This window comes from Camelus dromedarius, chromosome 23 (genome assembly GCF_036321535.1).
Source record: "Camelus dromedarius isolate mCamDro1 chromosome 23, mCamDro1.pat, whole genome shotgun sequence".
Taxonomy (NCBI): domain Eukaryota; kingdom Metazoa; phylum Chordata; class Mammalia; order Artiodactyla; family Camelidae; genus Camelus; species Camelus dromedarius.
The window spans coordinates 6,848,395-6,862,991 of record NC_087458.1 but is presented as its reverse complement, the minus strand read 5'-3'; the positions used below and the strand labels follow the sequence as shown (position 1 = coordinate 6,862,991).

Here is a 14,597-nt window from a genome sequence, read left to right as displayed (position 1 = left end):
TGCCCTCGGGGTGGGGGCGGGGCAGGGGTGGCCAGTGGGCCTACGGTGCCTGGGCTGCTCCCCCCGCCCAGGGAGGCCCCTTCTACTTCAGCTGCGTAAACAAAGCCCCTGCCTTCCTTTCTGAGGCCCCTTCAGGGTTTTCCTCCCCCCAAGACCCCTCTCCAGGCAGGGAGTTTGATTGACTGTGTGGGGTCGCAAGGTTGTGAGGTTATATGACTGGGTGTGAACTGAAGTGTGCAAAATTGTATGTGAGCGTGAACGTGAGGCTGGAGAATCCCCTGGCCAACACCAGCCTCTCAAGGGCAGGTTGGAGGACCCCAGGCCACTTGAACTGAGCTCTGTTTAGGTCCCCAGGCCGGTTTGTCCACCCTTCGTAGCCAGCTTGGTGACAGCCCTTAATTACCCCCTGGCCAGACTGGTGAAAGCCAAGAGTATGACGCTGACCCCCTGGAGGAGAGGCTGTTCCGCCAACCTCTGTTCAAGCCTGAGGCCAGACCTCCCAGGGCTCAGATCTCAGGCCAGCATCACTGGGTTCTGCCTGAAGCTGCTCTTCCTGCTCTGGGCCCAAAGTGTTTCTAGCTGGCCTGGCCCCAGCCCATCTGGGCTATTCCCTGAGTGTCAGCATCACACTTAGTAGTCCAGGGGCTGAGCTACCCAGCCTGTGTGTCCCCACCCCTTCCTGCCTGTGTCCCTCGTGCTGGCCCTCCCCCTTACCTAGCTCAGGTCCTTCATCCACACTTGTGTGGATCCAAATCCCCATTCACGTCCATACCTCCTGGTCCTAGCTCATGTCTCTCCATTCCAATCCCTGTCCCCTCCCAACCTGTGTCACCACCACATCCAGCCCGTGCCCCTGGGTTTGCCAGCTGGGCAGAGCGAGGAGGGCGACGGAGACAGTGTAAGGCTTTAGGGCTGTGTAGCTCTGAGCTGGACCACTCGCAACCCCATAGCATCTAGAATGAAGGGAGGGAGAGAAGGAGGTAAGGGGGTCAGAGAATTTCTGAGATGGAGGATGGGCTGGGACATCTCCACTCTGCCCCAGGCTGGAAAATAGGCTGAGCCCAAAGCATCCTCTGATGCAGCCAGCCCCCAATCCCTCAAGGCCCAGCCCTCAACCCAGGGGACAAGGCTTCATACTCAGCTGGGACTGCGGACAGCCTTCCTCCTCCTCCTTCCCCACAGCAAGGCTAGGACAACCTCATATCCAGAAGGGGAGGACGTGGCTGGCTCTGAACCTCACTCCCCCAGCCAGAATCTGTGCTGGATTGTTTGTTGTGGCTGCTGTTTTTGACCCAGGGGAGGGGCCGTGTGAGAGTCTCTGTCCAGCTATGTCCTGGGGTGTCCTGTGTGGGCCCTCTGGGAATCCCAGCACGTGTGGATATGACCCCTCTTGAAGCCCTTGTGGAGGTGGCCAGAACGAGACAACAGGAGGAAGAGAACCCTGCTCGGGGTGGGCATGCTGCCATCCGGAGCTGGCTTTGCCAGTCTGGAGCTGGCATTGAACTTCCCTGAACTGAACTTCCTTGGCCTCAGGGCTCTATGCTTTGGGGTGGGGACAGTACACTAGCAGAATATCCCTGCAGGGTGCCATGGGTGGCCACCAGCAGCTTCTAGAGGGGCCGCAGGTGCTGGGGTGCGGCAGCAGGAACGAGGTGGCTTAGCCTCGCTTTCCCTTGCCCTACTGTTGTCTTGTCACCCTCATCCCCCTCACCCAATAGCTTGCTCAGTCCCATATCCAAAGCTATTCTATTTTGTTCTGTGCTCTCGTCCCCTGCCACATGCTACCCATCAGCAGGCATTGAGTCTGGACCTCAGGCCCCCTTCCTTCCTCCTGCCAGCCCCTGCCCTCATTCGCACCTCCAGCCTTTGCCCCCGGGCCCCTCTGCTGGAGTCACCTCACCTCTGCCTTGGCCAGGACACCCTAGGCTGTGCAGACCTTGCTGCCACAAGACAGAGGCCTTGAGCCAGGCAGGCTCAGGGTCATGGCATCTGTGCATCCAAATGCTGACTGCTTACGGCACTCCCTATTACACCTGGGAATCTAGAGCTTTGCGTGAGGGGAGATCCCAGCAAGTCCTGAAGCCCTGGCCTCAGGGGAGACGAAAAGGGATCTTTGAGGGAGTGGTGCTTCCTCCTTAATCCCTGTTTATGGCAGTTTAAGATGTTTCAAAGACCGGTGTCCAATTCTCAGGACACCTGAGTTCCAGTCCTGGCTCTGCCACGAACATCTGAATGACTGTAGGCGTCACCTACTCTCTTGGAGCCTCGATTTTCCAGGTGTACAGTGTGGGGTTCAGATTGGTTCCTCCAATCCAGAACTGAGGTCCTTTGATGTCTTTTTCCAAAAACTCTGACTTTGGTGGAGGGGGCTGAGAGGAGGCAATCAGGATTTGTGGGAAGGAGTTCCAGGTGGTGGTGCAGGTTCCAATGGTCAGAGCATGGTGCCAGTGAGACACGCTTTGAATGCCAGCCTTACCAGGCTGTGTGGCCCTGGTCAAGGGACATAGCCTCTTAGACCATCAAGTTTTCCCATCTGTGCTATTGGGATAGTAAGTCTTCCAAGGGCACGATGCTCACAGTGCACATAAAGCACTGGGCATGGAGCCTGGCACGTAGTAGGCACTCATTAAATGGAAGCTGGTTTGGTCTAGTTCTTGCTCCCAACTGCCTGGCCCTTTTGCAGTGTTCCTATTCTTGGATTTTTGGACCCAGTAGGCCCTCCCCTTCCTAGCTGGTCAAGCCCTGCCCCAGGTAGCCCTGGGATTTGAGGAAGCCTGCAGTCTGTGTCCACTGCCAAGGCTCCTTTAAGGGACAGACCCACACTCTTCAGCCTTCAAGGCCCTCGAGACTGCCCAGTAGGGCACCAGCTATGTGTGCCTCCTCCTGTGTTCCCAGGCAAGAGTGTGCTTTTTTCTCCTTGTTCCCACAGCCTCCTGGCATTGAACCACGTTACACCCGGTTATATTGTCATATGTGTGTACGTTACTTACTGTTTCCTCTTCACGTATGTTAAATTATGAGCTTATCTGAGGCTACATGGTTTCTTGTATCCCCAGTACCCAAGGTAGAGCCTGGCACTCAGCAGGTGCTCAATAAATGTCGTTGGAAGCCATGAAAGATTGGATGAATGAGCCGACATTTTCAAGTCTTGTCTCCAGGTAGGGAGCCTCAGACTAGGGCCCTCAGACAGGGCCAGGACCTGCCCTCCCACCCCGACTCCTCCCTGTTCTGCCAGCGGGAAACCTACCCTCTCCAGGGTCCAACTGAAATTCCAGTTCCCATATTTTCTTAATACAGAGGGAGAGAAGACACAGTGCCTACCACCCAGAGATTCACAAGGCAGCTGGCAAGAGCCACGGGCACACAGGAGGGGCACTCACCCAGGACCCAGCCTGTCCACACAGTGCCGATTAGAGAACTCGGTTGGGATGGAGTCCTAAGAGTACACAGCTTGGCAATGAGGAAAAAGGCCCTCCCTCCCTGGGCCAGGGCACTTGGATGGGCAAGTGAAGCCTGGATAGATTTTTAGCCCCTATTGGTATCCTCCCCCTACCCCCAAGGTGCCCACCTGTATAACCCTGACCTCACCCAGCCTGGGTGGGGCTATGGCTCCTGAGAAGAGGCCTTTGCCTGCTTCGTCACTGTCCCGTCTTTTGCCTTCTGTCCCCCACTCTCCTGACGGATGCAGGGTGCTGTATTATGTGTGGCCCCAGCACCAGCAAACTCTCAGCCTTTTGGCCACAATGTTTTAAATGAAAAAAAAAATTACAAAGGATTATAAAGAAAACCAATTATATTGAAACACAGTCATCAAAACATTTACATTTTTGGGGTATAGTAATATATATGCTTCTTTATTAACACATTAGAAACAAGATCTAACAACTACGGTTATTTCAAAGGAGTGATGAGAGTAAATTATATTTTGAGATATCTTCAAAAACTATAACGCAATCTGAACACATCTGTGATTTCTGTTAGTTACAAAGTCACAGGCACTCTTAAAACTATTGCGGCTCATTGCCCAAGTACATAAGAGGATGTTAAATTTCAGTTACAGGAGAGTAAAAATAAAGATATATATATATTTTTTCCTATCTAGGTTCACAGCCCCCCTGAAATCCACAGACCCCAGTCAAAAACCTCTGGTTACAGAATCGAATGGGAAGAAAAGGAGAAAACCATCACTGACTGAGCCTTATACTCCCTCTGCCATTTAATCTTGACACCAGCCCTGTGAAAGATATATTAGAACCCAAACTTCCTGATGAGATACTTGAGGCTCTAAGAGGTTGACCAAAGTCATCCAGGCCCAGCTTAGAAACTCCTGTTTCTCCTTCCACACAGAGCTGCCTCCTTAGAGGAGATGAGCTACAGAACAAGGTGTTCAGTTGACCCTTTGGCCCCAGAGTCCCCTCCCTTCCCCAGGCCCTGTGACCTGTGGGGTTTATTTAAGCAGTGTACAGAAAGGTGATGGACCCTGGAAATCACACACACTCAGTTATTTTTATCTCCAGTTTATTTTTTTAGACTAAGAGCAGAGTATGAAAGTCACAGCCAAAGCACTTGAAAAAGGCCCAGGAGGATGGGTGGGGACCACAGAGGATGGGCAGGGCAGGGTCTTGGGAGTTGAGTCCTGGCTCAGGGCTGGAGGGGAGGGGACGTTGTTGTCTCACGGTCTCCAAAAGTGTCTGTGCGTTGCATAGGTCCTGTCTTCACAGAAGACAAAAGGGGCCAGGGGGTCCCCCAGTGGGGGGGCCTAGCCTGGTGGGGAAGGGGTCTGAAGCTGGAAGGGGAAGTCAAGGAAGGTCAGGAGGTTAACGAGGGGGAGGGACTCTGTCCGTCTGTACATTATATATAGAGATATAGAGTCTGTACATGCCTGCCTGGCACCCCAATGCCCACCCCTTGTCACCCTTGTCCACTGCCCACCCCCCAAGGGGTGTCTAACTTGTAAACTTGGATTCAATCCAAACCACAATCCTGGGAGTGGGAGTGGGGGGAGGAGGACGTGCTTATTGCTGTAAACAGGGGAAGGGGGCAGCGGACGGTGCCACCCCCTCGCCCATCTAGTCCCCTCCCCATGTTCTGCCCCTGGAAGAGAGTGATGAGGGTGTCTCCCATGCTTCGATTTGCTCTCTCTGGGGCACACCTGTCTCTCTGGGGGGACAAAGGAGGAGGGCACCAGGGGTCAGAGAAAGGTACCAGGGGGCAGGCAGTCCTGAGCACTACCCTTTATGGCCCCCCGGTTTGGTACCAAACATTACCAGAGCCACAAGGCCACCTGGGACCCGTGGCTGTCCCTGCACCCGGTCCACTGCAGTGCCCTACGAGGGGGAGGGGGCAGAAGGGGCGGGCACAGATGCATGGTGCAGACCCCACTTCAAGCCATCGGAGGAGGGGTCTAGAGCCCACGACTAGGCTTCCCTTGGAGAGGCCAAAGGCTCCCAGCTCTGTCCCAGCCTCGCCCCATCTCTCCCTGTTAAGGGAAGGGGCAGAGCTAGGAGGCCAAGAGTGTCATAAGGAAGAAGGCGATGCCCACCGCCAGGGGCAGGTGTTCCCGCTTGGGGCTGGTCCCGCTGATGCTCTTCTCAAGCTTGGGCACCTGGGGGTTCTCTCCCTCAAAGTCTTCTGTGGAGAGATTAATAGGCAGACTGGTGAGGGTTGGGCTGCGCGCCGGGGTGGGGGCACGCGGCAGCGGCAGCGGCAGCAGCAGTGGAGGTGGGGACGTGACCACGGGGTGGGGAGGATCGGTGCCCCCGGGGGAAAGACATGCAAGGTGAGCAGGCACCGGGGAGGGGGCTGCGGTTCCAGCAGTGGCCACCAGAGGGCGCTGCGCAGACTCACCCAGCACGTTGATCTTCACATTAGGGCCCATGGTGAACTGGGGGAGAGTGGGGACCGGCTTCTCCCCGGAGTGCGATGCTGCGGGGTGGGGTGCGGGTGGGGAGAGAGGAGGGGAAGAGTCAGGGCCAGGATCCCTCCCTCTGCTACAGCTGGGGAGCGAGTCCCCCTCGCCTGTGCTCTCCGCCCCCACCCCCAGGAAGCCAGGGGAGCCCCAAAGCAGGGGAGCTGAGGATGGGGTCGCAGCTGGGAGCCGATTATACTCACTGGAGGCGCAGCAGACGAACACCTTCATCCTCAGACACTTCCAGTGCAGGTTGTGGGTGGGCGTGGCTGGAGAGGAGACTGGGCCTGAGTCCCTTTCTCCAGATTTACACCCCATGCCCTCCTCGCTCAGAAACTCTCCTTCTCTCCCCCTCCAAACTGCCCCTCTTGGGTAGTGTCCTTCAGAACTTCCTCCACCCTTTGGACATTGGTTGTGGTGGCTCCGCCGTCTGCCTTAGAAACCTCTTGGGTCCCTCCCCTCAAGAAACAATGACCCCTGAGATCCCGCCCCCTGGAATGTCCCTCACAGAAAGTGACTCTGGCGACCCAAACTTCAGATTGTCACTAAACTCCTTCCCTAACCTCATGACCCTGTCTGAGCTAGAACCCCGAAGGCCGCAGGACCCACGCCTCATCCCGAGGTATCACTCCTATCACTCCTACTGACGGAGACCTTGTGCCTGCCGCGTTGGACCGCCCCCGGCCCCTCGGGACTCCACCCCCTGGCCAACACTACGACTCTCTTAGGCCCCGCCCCCGCCCGCCGCCCGACACTCACAGATGTAGTAGTACTCGTGGCCCGCATGGAACTCGTAGCCCAGAGAAAAGGCGCTGTAGCGCTGGAACTTCTCCGAGAACTTGATGGGGCTGTGGGGGGCGTGCGGTCGGTTGCACTCCCAGCGCTTGAAGCCTTGGCTGGCGTTGCAGGTGCGGTAGCCCGCCCGGCTCACCATATACAGTACGTACTGCTCCGCCCCGCCTCCGGGCCCTGGCCCCGCCCCGGGGCCCACCCCTGAGCTGTTGTAGTGCGGGCAGTAAATATCCAGATAATCGTTCACATTCACCTGCACCGTGTAGCCCTCTCGCCGCAGGCTGTGGGGAAAGGAAGCGGGTCAGAGAGAAAAAAACCCAAAGCCAGGCCGCTTTCCACCTCACCGCTCCGCAGACCTTCCCCAGGGTCTTAGGAGCCTCCCGGCTTTTTCTTCTGAGCTTCCTCTCTTCTCAGTCCCTGTCTCTGTCCCCAGGGCCCTAGTGCCGCCAGTCCCCGCACTACCCTTCCCGGCCCACTCCTTGTTCTGCCCTTCTCCCGGTGGCCACCAGAGGGTAGCAAAGGCGCAGGGAAGCCCAGCCGGCCTCCAAAGGAAAAGAGGCGGGGGAGAAGGGTGGAGGGAAGAAGGGAACGTATGCTTTGGTTACCACAGAAACGGCGCGGGCCCCTGCGACTCCTAGACCCAGGCCCGGATTTCCTCCGTCCACCCACCATAATTCACTAGACGGGAGGAGGGATAGAAGGAAGGGAAGGGAAGGGTGAAAGTGGGAGGAATCCCTTCGGAGGGATGCACACCCTCCATCGCCTCTCCCAGCATGCTTTCCTGCTGCTGGCAGTCCACCCCCGAGGCCAGTCCGACAGGACCTGCCCTCACATACGCATGTATGGAGGCTTCATGCATATACACGCATAAGTTCTATGGCGCACACACAAATATGTCTACCGCCCCCACATAGGCGGCATACACATAGTAAAGCTAGGTGGTATGTGTGCATGCCAGTATTGGTTGACCCCAGTAATCTCAAGCTCTCTCCTGCCCCCCCCCCCATACACACACACTGGCACATGCTCTCTACAGTATGACTGGCCTCTGTATCTTAAGTCCCACTGACCTCCACCCTGAGGCCACCGACAATTAGATCCCCAATAATGTGACACAAGAGATCAGGGAACTAAAGGACTCAACACCACGGCTCTAAACAGTGTCATGCCAATCAGCCAAAACTCCGTCTCTATACACCTCCTTCCTCAACCTGGGCACCAATGCCCCCTTCATGATGCTGGGCAGAGTGGTGGGCATAGTGCCCAGACAAGATGGCTGTGTCTCTTACTTCCCTGATCTTTCTATGGGCAGAAAAGCAGATGCAGGGTCCCTTGTAATCCCCACTTGCCTTGCTAGTTACCATCAAAGTGCTGGTCTTAATGTCCCTGATGGTGGTACTGAGTGGTGTGGGGATGGGGGAAACATCTGAATGGAGAAAGAAACTCAGAGAAGTAGGCAAGAGTTTCCCCTGATTTCCTTAGCATAGGAATGCACACACCTTGGCAGAGAGAGAGGACTGTGGTGAACACAGGAAGGCATAGGGTGCTGGGCAAAATGTCAAATCACTGGGGTCCCTGGTCTCTGGGAACTCCCTGAGGGGAGAGACTGGCTCCCAATGTTGCCAGGCACCTCCCAGTTCCACAAACAGTAATTAGACCCATTAGAGAAACAAGCTTGGAGGTCTCTGCATGGGGTAGGGTCTTGAGGGTCCCTCCTCTTGGCTTGTACCTTGGCTGTACCCCCCCCCCCATACACTCCCTTCCAAGCATAGCACAATGGCTCATAGGTAAGAGCTGGTGCTTCAGCACTTCAGTAAGAATGGGCACAGCCTTTTTGAGTCATCATGAATGCCACCAGCCCCACTCAGTTCCCATGGGAGTGATGGGTCACTCTGACTCCTCCCTGGCCCTGGCACTCAGGTGGGCAGGAGTCTTGGCCTAGGGCATTGGGAGCAGGAAAACGGGTTAGACCAGGCCTGGCTCCCAGCCACCACCCAAGGTTTGCCTCTCTATCCCCAAGTCCAAAGTCTACTGTTCCTCCCCACAGGCTTTGAGGAGGGGGCCACCGGTGGTAGGGTGCCAGACCTGGAGTAGCTGCACAGCCACAGTGGGGCCTCTGTCCTTGAGCCTCACCCAGGTTTCCAGCCCTGCTCTGAAGTAGCACCTTTCTCGGGCATTGCCCAGTTTCCCCGCAACACACCCTGATCCAGCAGGGAGTAAACCAAAGCCAGAGCTATTCCTACAGGTACCTTAGTTTCCTCAACACGGAGGGAGGGGACTAGCTTTATAGGAAGGTTGCTGAGTGACCACAAGTGAAGAGAAGCCACCACTTACTTATCCCTGGGTGGCAGGAACAGCCCCTGAAATGCCACCCCTCCAAGCCAGGCATTTGGGAGAAATAACTGCCTGTGAAGGGCTGTGCCCAGATGGTATTTGGTGGGCAGGGGGCAGAAGGGCTGGATGCTAGGAATCCCCAGCTACAACTCCTGGGAGACCTGGGGTGGCAGCTTGGCTTGGGCCCTTAAACTGAATCTGTCATCCTCCCAGCCTTGGCAGTGAAGAGGGTGGTGCCGCTAGGCCCTGGCCTAGCTCCACAGCGAGCCCCTCCTCCAGGGCCGCACCTCCTTAACCTAGAGACACACGCCCAACCCCCGCCCTGCGGGAGGAGGCGGCAGGCTGGGATCAGGGAACTGGGTTGTGCCTGCCCCTTCGAATAGTTCTCTATTCTTCCTCACTTCATCCTCTACTGGCCTCCCACTTCTCTCGCAGAAAGGCGAGTGTCAACACTGCCCACCTGGAGGGGATGCCCACCTCATCCCATTATTTCATCTCTCCGGGCTCTTGCCGCCCCGGTGCGCATTCCGACCCCTGCCTTTCACTCCTTGAGTACCCCACCTGCTCGAGCCTGGTTGGGTGGGCGGCGGGGGAGCGGGGAAGGAGCAAACCTCTCCCCCCGGGGCAATTAGGGGCATGTAAACAGGGTGTCTAACAAGACCAGGGAGTAGTGAAAGGATCCCAAGGGATCCTGAACTTGTTAAATCCCTGCCCCCACCCCTAGACGCCAGGATGTAGAGCTAAGGAAGTGGAGGAGGGATAAAGACATCGGACCCTGGTTCTCCTCCCCTCTAGCGCGCGCCCCCGTGGCCGCGCGCCGCTAGCTCCAGCAGGCGAGGCTGGACCACGTGTGCGCGGCGTGGGGTCCGCGCGCCTGGGCTGGGTGGGTGGGTGGCGGGAACGCTCGCGGGGCCGCGTGTGCACGCTGACACCCCCGCACCCCTCCGGCGCCCTCTGACTCCGCGCGCAGCTGGACTGGGTCTTGCCAGCCGGGGACTGGGCCCCGGGCTTCTCCGGCCGGCGTCGGGTGGGAGAGAATCAGCGCGCCCCACATCCCCGCCCCTCCTCCCTGCGACAGAGGCAGAGGCGGCGGCGGCGAAGGTTTATTGATCTGCAGCGGCGGAGAAGAGCGAGAGACCCGCCGAAAGCGAGACACACAGAAACCAAGTGAGAGGGAGACGCACACCGAGAGCGGAGATGAACAGAGATCGGATTCACTGAAAGGGGAAAAGGAGTGAGACACAGCGGGAGAGGGGGATCCAGAATCGAGAGAGAGGGAAGAGAATGAGAACGGAGAGAGATTTGGAGAAAGGGAGAATCGTAGAGGCCGCTCCAGAGAGGCCCACAGACAGCAAAGACGGAGACCGAGAGACGCAAAGGAGAATATTAGGGACAGGGAAAGGGTTCAAGGCAGAGATTCGGGGACAGGGAGAAAAAAAACCAACAGGGACGTAGAAGAGCCTCGATAAATATTTGTTGAGTGAATGTATGAATGAGAGATAAGCAACAGAAACATTTCACAGATAAAGAGACAGGCAGACAGCCTAGAGAAAGATGTTCCTGAGGCCTCTTGAGATAGGGGAGAATACCAACACACTTGCTCAGTTCTGCAAAGAAATGAAGCACAGGCCTGGGCGCAGGTATTTGGCCATCGGCCTATCCTACCCCCTGCAATTCTAATCCCGGCTCAGGGAATCCCTCGACCTCACATTCTCATGCTTTCCTCCAGCATAGGTCCCCCATCCCTAGTTTCTAGGTCAGGTTGGGAACAAGTCTCGCCTATTCCAGAGGACCAAAAGGAGGGGGTGAGTGGAGGGTAGGGGGCCAGATCATGGTCGATGTGTAGGGCACTGCCCCCAGGTCGGTCAAAGAGGCCACTGCACGTGTCCCACCAGCACCCACCCACGTGACCCCAGGAGGTGGGGTCTTAAGACCCTCCCCACGTGACCCCCAGGGACAGAGACCCTCGGCACGTGAGGGGGGTAAGAGCTAGGAGCCCAGCTCACGTGACCGGGGGGAGGGGGCGCGGGAGCCTGTGGCTCGGCCCGGCCCCGCCCCCAGCTCCCTGGCCCTCTCCACTCCCGGCTCCGGAGCACGTCGCTCTCACGATTTATGGGGCCGCGGCTGCCGCAGTGAGGGAGCCGGGGAGCCCGGGCGCAGCGGCAACAAAGGCGGAGGAAGCGAGGCGGGGGCGGCGGCGGCCTCCCAGCCCGGTACGCGCCCCCTCTCATCTCTGCCGGTCCAGACCTGCGGGGGAGCAGGGAAGACAGAAAGGAGGCTCTCGGAACACGGGTTCCCCCACCCCCTTCCCAGGACTTTCACCTGCGGCCAGGTGTATGCGGGGGAGGGGATCCCGATCTGCAACATCCCCTCTTCCCCCATCCTCCGCTATTCCTGCATCCCCCGGGCTCCGGGTTTCCCTTAAGAACGTGGTGGTGCCCTGATGGTGGGAAACCCAGGGTCCCTCACCTGCATGGTCTCCACTCCCCGCCAGACTCTAGCGGGGCGGGGGGCGGACGTGTGAGTCTTTGGGAGGGGGATGAGCTAGACAGAACAGGAGAGTCAGCCCCCAGCGCCCCCCGGAGTTCTCTGAGTCCCGCTCCGGGGAGGAGGGGCCATATCCCCACCCCCGAGGTTTCCATGGGAAGCGAGAAGGGGGCGTCGTTGGCTCATCCCCACCCCCAGTCTGACACTCCGGGCGCAAGGAGGCAGAGAGGGGGAGGCGCAGAGCCCCAAACAACAAAGAGCGGAGCAGCAAGCGGCAGCCCCTCCCCCAGGAGGTTGGGGGGTCGCGGCCGCCCGACCCTCCCTGTCCTCTCCCTTGGGGCCTCGCCATTTGCTCCTGAGTCGCCCCCCGGAGTGGGGAGCCAGGGGCAATGCCGCCGCTGCCGCCTGAGCAGGTGTGACAGTGACCCCCGTGTCCCCAGGGATCCCCCCAACGCACAGACACACACGGAGGCGGCCAGGGTGATATATACGGTGGCTTGGCGGAGAGGAGAAGACAAGGGCAGCAAGGGCTGAGCAGAATGAGGAGCTGGACCCGCAGCCGGCACCCAGCCGCTGAGCCACACACCCCGGGAAACCACAGGGCCGCCCTGACACCCGCCCAGACCGCGGCGGCGCCGACAGCCACCCCAGCCGAGACGGGGCCGACCACGCGGACAGTGACCGCAGCCCCCTCCCCGACCCGTCGCCCGCTCCCACCCCCAGACGATCGCCGACGCAGACACACAAATCACACACTCAGACACACGCACACTGACAGCCGCGCACGCCTGCTCACACTTGGAGCCACACGCTGTCCCCAGCCCGGGCGTGTGTGTGCGTGTGTGACACGCCGACATCTCCTTGCCTCCCTCCCTTTCGCCAGTGCCCCATGTTCCCATCCTAACGAAGCAGCACCTCCAAAGCCCCCTAACTTGGCGACCCAACCCCAGTTCACCCCAGTGGATCTTATCCATACAATCAGGGCAACCAATTCGCTTTCGTTCTGAGGAGGTGCTGGGTCGGACGGACTCCTTGCCTCAGCTCTAAATCCCACTTTTAAAAGCAAGAATCATAGACAGAACCCCTGGAAACCCTCATAGCTGAAAACAGGTCATCCCTGGGCCCCCCAAGTGCTGCGGCCTATTCCCAGCACACTGGTACTCCCAAACCCCAGACCGGCCGAAGGGGTTGAAGATGAGGGGACTATCGGGAAGGGTGAGCTATTCCAGAGGCGAGTGTGGAGAGAAGCCAAGGTTGGGTGGGGTGTACCCGAGAAGCCTCCTCCGCACGGCCCAAGCCCTGGTTACTATACCTTAACCTCTTTCAGGCATCCCCCCTCCCCGAGTTTCATAGACCCCCACAGAGTGTGTCCCCCTCTCCCTCGCCTCCTAGCCCCTAGCTGTGGTCTCTCAGGACTCCCACCCCAGGTTCCCCCAGGACTTCCCGGGCCTCCCCTTCTCATTGACGCGGGACGCCCGGGCTCCCTGGGTCCCCGACTCACTGCTGGTTGGAGCTGTTCCAGTACACCGCATGCCGGTTTCCCAGCGCCCCCCCGGGCCCCTGGGCCAGCAGCGGCAGCAGCGGCACGGGCACAAGCAGCAGCAGCAGCAGCAGAGGAGCCGCCGCCATCCCCGGAGCCGCCGCCGCCGCCGCCCCCCGACTGAGCCCCGCGCTCCCGGCTTCTTGCTTCCCAGATCCCTGCTGCCGCCGCCGCCGGCCCCCGAGCCTTAGGCCACGCCCCCTGCCCGGTCCTCCGCCTTCCCGGGCGCGCCCCCGAAGCCCCGCCCCTGGCGCGCTCCCGCCAGGCTCCGCCCCGCTGGGGCTCGGAGCGCGCGTGGCGCGTGGGAGGTGAGGACCGTGCTGCCCCCTCAGGAACAACCCTATCGCTCCTCGCCTCTCCCTCTTAGGTTTAATTTGCTGTTGCCCGTCCTGGGCCTTCTGCTCCCTAGTCGAGTTCCCATGAGAAGGATTAGGGAGGCCAAGACAGGGATCTGAATCTCCTGTGAACATTCATTTCTGGGATGGAGTGAAGGAGACTTGAAAAGAAGCTGGGGGTCCAGGACCACTTAATAAGTAGAACTAGACCCCATCCTTTCTGAACAATCTGGTCCTCTGCTCCCTCTGAGCCCCTTTTCCCATGTGCCTGAGGAGACAGGTGGGTGCTAGAGGGTGGCCAGAGGAGCCCTCAGCTGGCACTAAGGACCTGACAGCTGTTGACCTGAAGCCCCCAGCTGAGCTTGAAGCTTGTTTTTCTTGGAGGTAGCGTGGAGAAGCTCAGCTCCCAAGAATGTCAGTACTGGATGCTGGAAGGGCCTTTGGCAGTCCACAGCCCAAGGGGGAGGAGGGACTAAGGAGAGAGTCAGCTAGAGCTAAACAGGCTTTCCTTGGACATCTACAAAGGATTCTTGACTCACACTCAACCAGGGCCCCCTCCCAGCTCAGCCAATGGTGTCCCCAGGCATTCTCACTCCTACTCTCACAGACGCTGACAGGAGGGCAGAGGGCAGAGCACCTTGGGTTCCAGCTCTCATCATAGTCATTGTTCTCACAGTGACATCCAAACCCAGACATTACACACACACATTCAAAAGAAAAGGCACAGACACCTAGAGGCAGAGAACATAGAAATGAAGGCATCTGACACAGACATACAGACACACAGATAACCCCTCAGAGGAACACATAGGTAAAGGTACTATCAGGCAACTAGAGATCTAGAAACACAGGGATTAGGTGCACAGAGACATAGATGCACACACCCAGACACATGCACGCACACAGTGACTCACACACAAACCCACTGCACCCTTTGACACACTCACACTCAGATCTGCTTTCTCCTCTTCTTTCTTTTCCTATGAAGTAGAAGTTGAGGGAAAGGGTCTAGAATCCTGACCTAGGGGGTGTCCACTCCTCATCCCCTTTTATGGAAAGGCTCAGGCTAAGAGTGACCAGGGGGACCAGGTCTCATACCAGACTCCCAATCCAACCACCTGTGCCCAGGGTGACAGGTGTGATGTTCTTTTCTTCTTACTGCAGGAGAGAGGACATGGAGGCACCCTTTATCTGCTTATTG

General features: G+C 58.2%; 1 protein-coding gene across 2 annotated transcripts; it reads right to left on the bottom strand.

Annotated features, from left to right (window-relative positions):
- Positions 1-4,501: 4,501 nt before the first annotated feature.
- On the bottom strand, positions 4,502-13,172 carry EFNA3 (ephrin A3). 2 transcript variants are annotated; one of them, XM_031436177.2, is made up of 5 exons: positions 13,023-13,172; positions 6,668-6,981; positions 6,112-6,177; positions 5,848-5,925; positions 4,502-5,631 (listed from the first exon to the last, which is right to left on the bottom strand). In XM_031436177.2, exons 1-5 carry the CDS (start codon positions 13,148-13,150, stop codon positions 5,501-5,503), a joined length of 717 nt encoding a protein of 238 aa, XP_031292037.1. In that variant the 5' UTR covers positions 13,151-13,172; the 3' UTR covers positions 4,502-5,500. The 2 variants fall into 2 exon arrangements, with proteins under 2 accessions (XP_031292037.1, XP_031292038.1); XM_031436178.2 differs by lacking the exon at positions 5,848-5,925 and having other exon boundaries at positions 13,023-13,152.
- Between the last annotated feature and the right edge of the window lie 1,425 nt (positions 13,173-14,597).

Coding starts and splice junctions, on each gene's coding strand:
- EFNA3 (XM_031436177.2), bottom strand. CDS start 13,150: ATGGCGGCGGCTCCTCTGCTGCTGCTGCTGCTGCTTGTGCCCGTGCCG. Junction 6,982..13,022: donor TGGAACAGCTCCAACCAGCA/GTGAGTCGGGGA, acceptor CTTTCCCCACAG/CCTGCGGCGAGAGGGCTACA. Junction 5,632..5,847: donor TGTGAAGATCAACGTGCTGG/GTGAGTCTGCGC, acceptor ATCTCTCCACAG/AAGACTTTGAGGGAGAGAAC.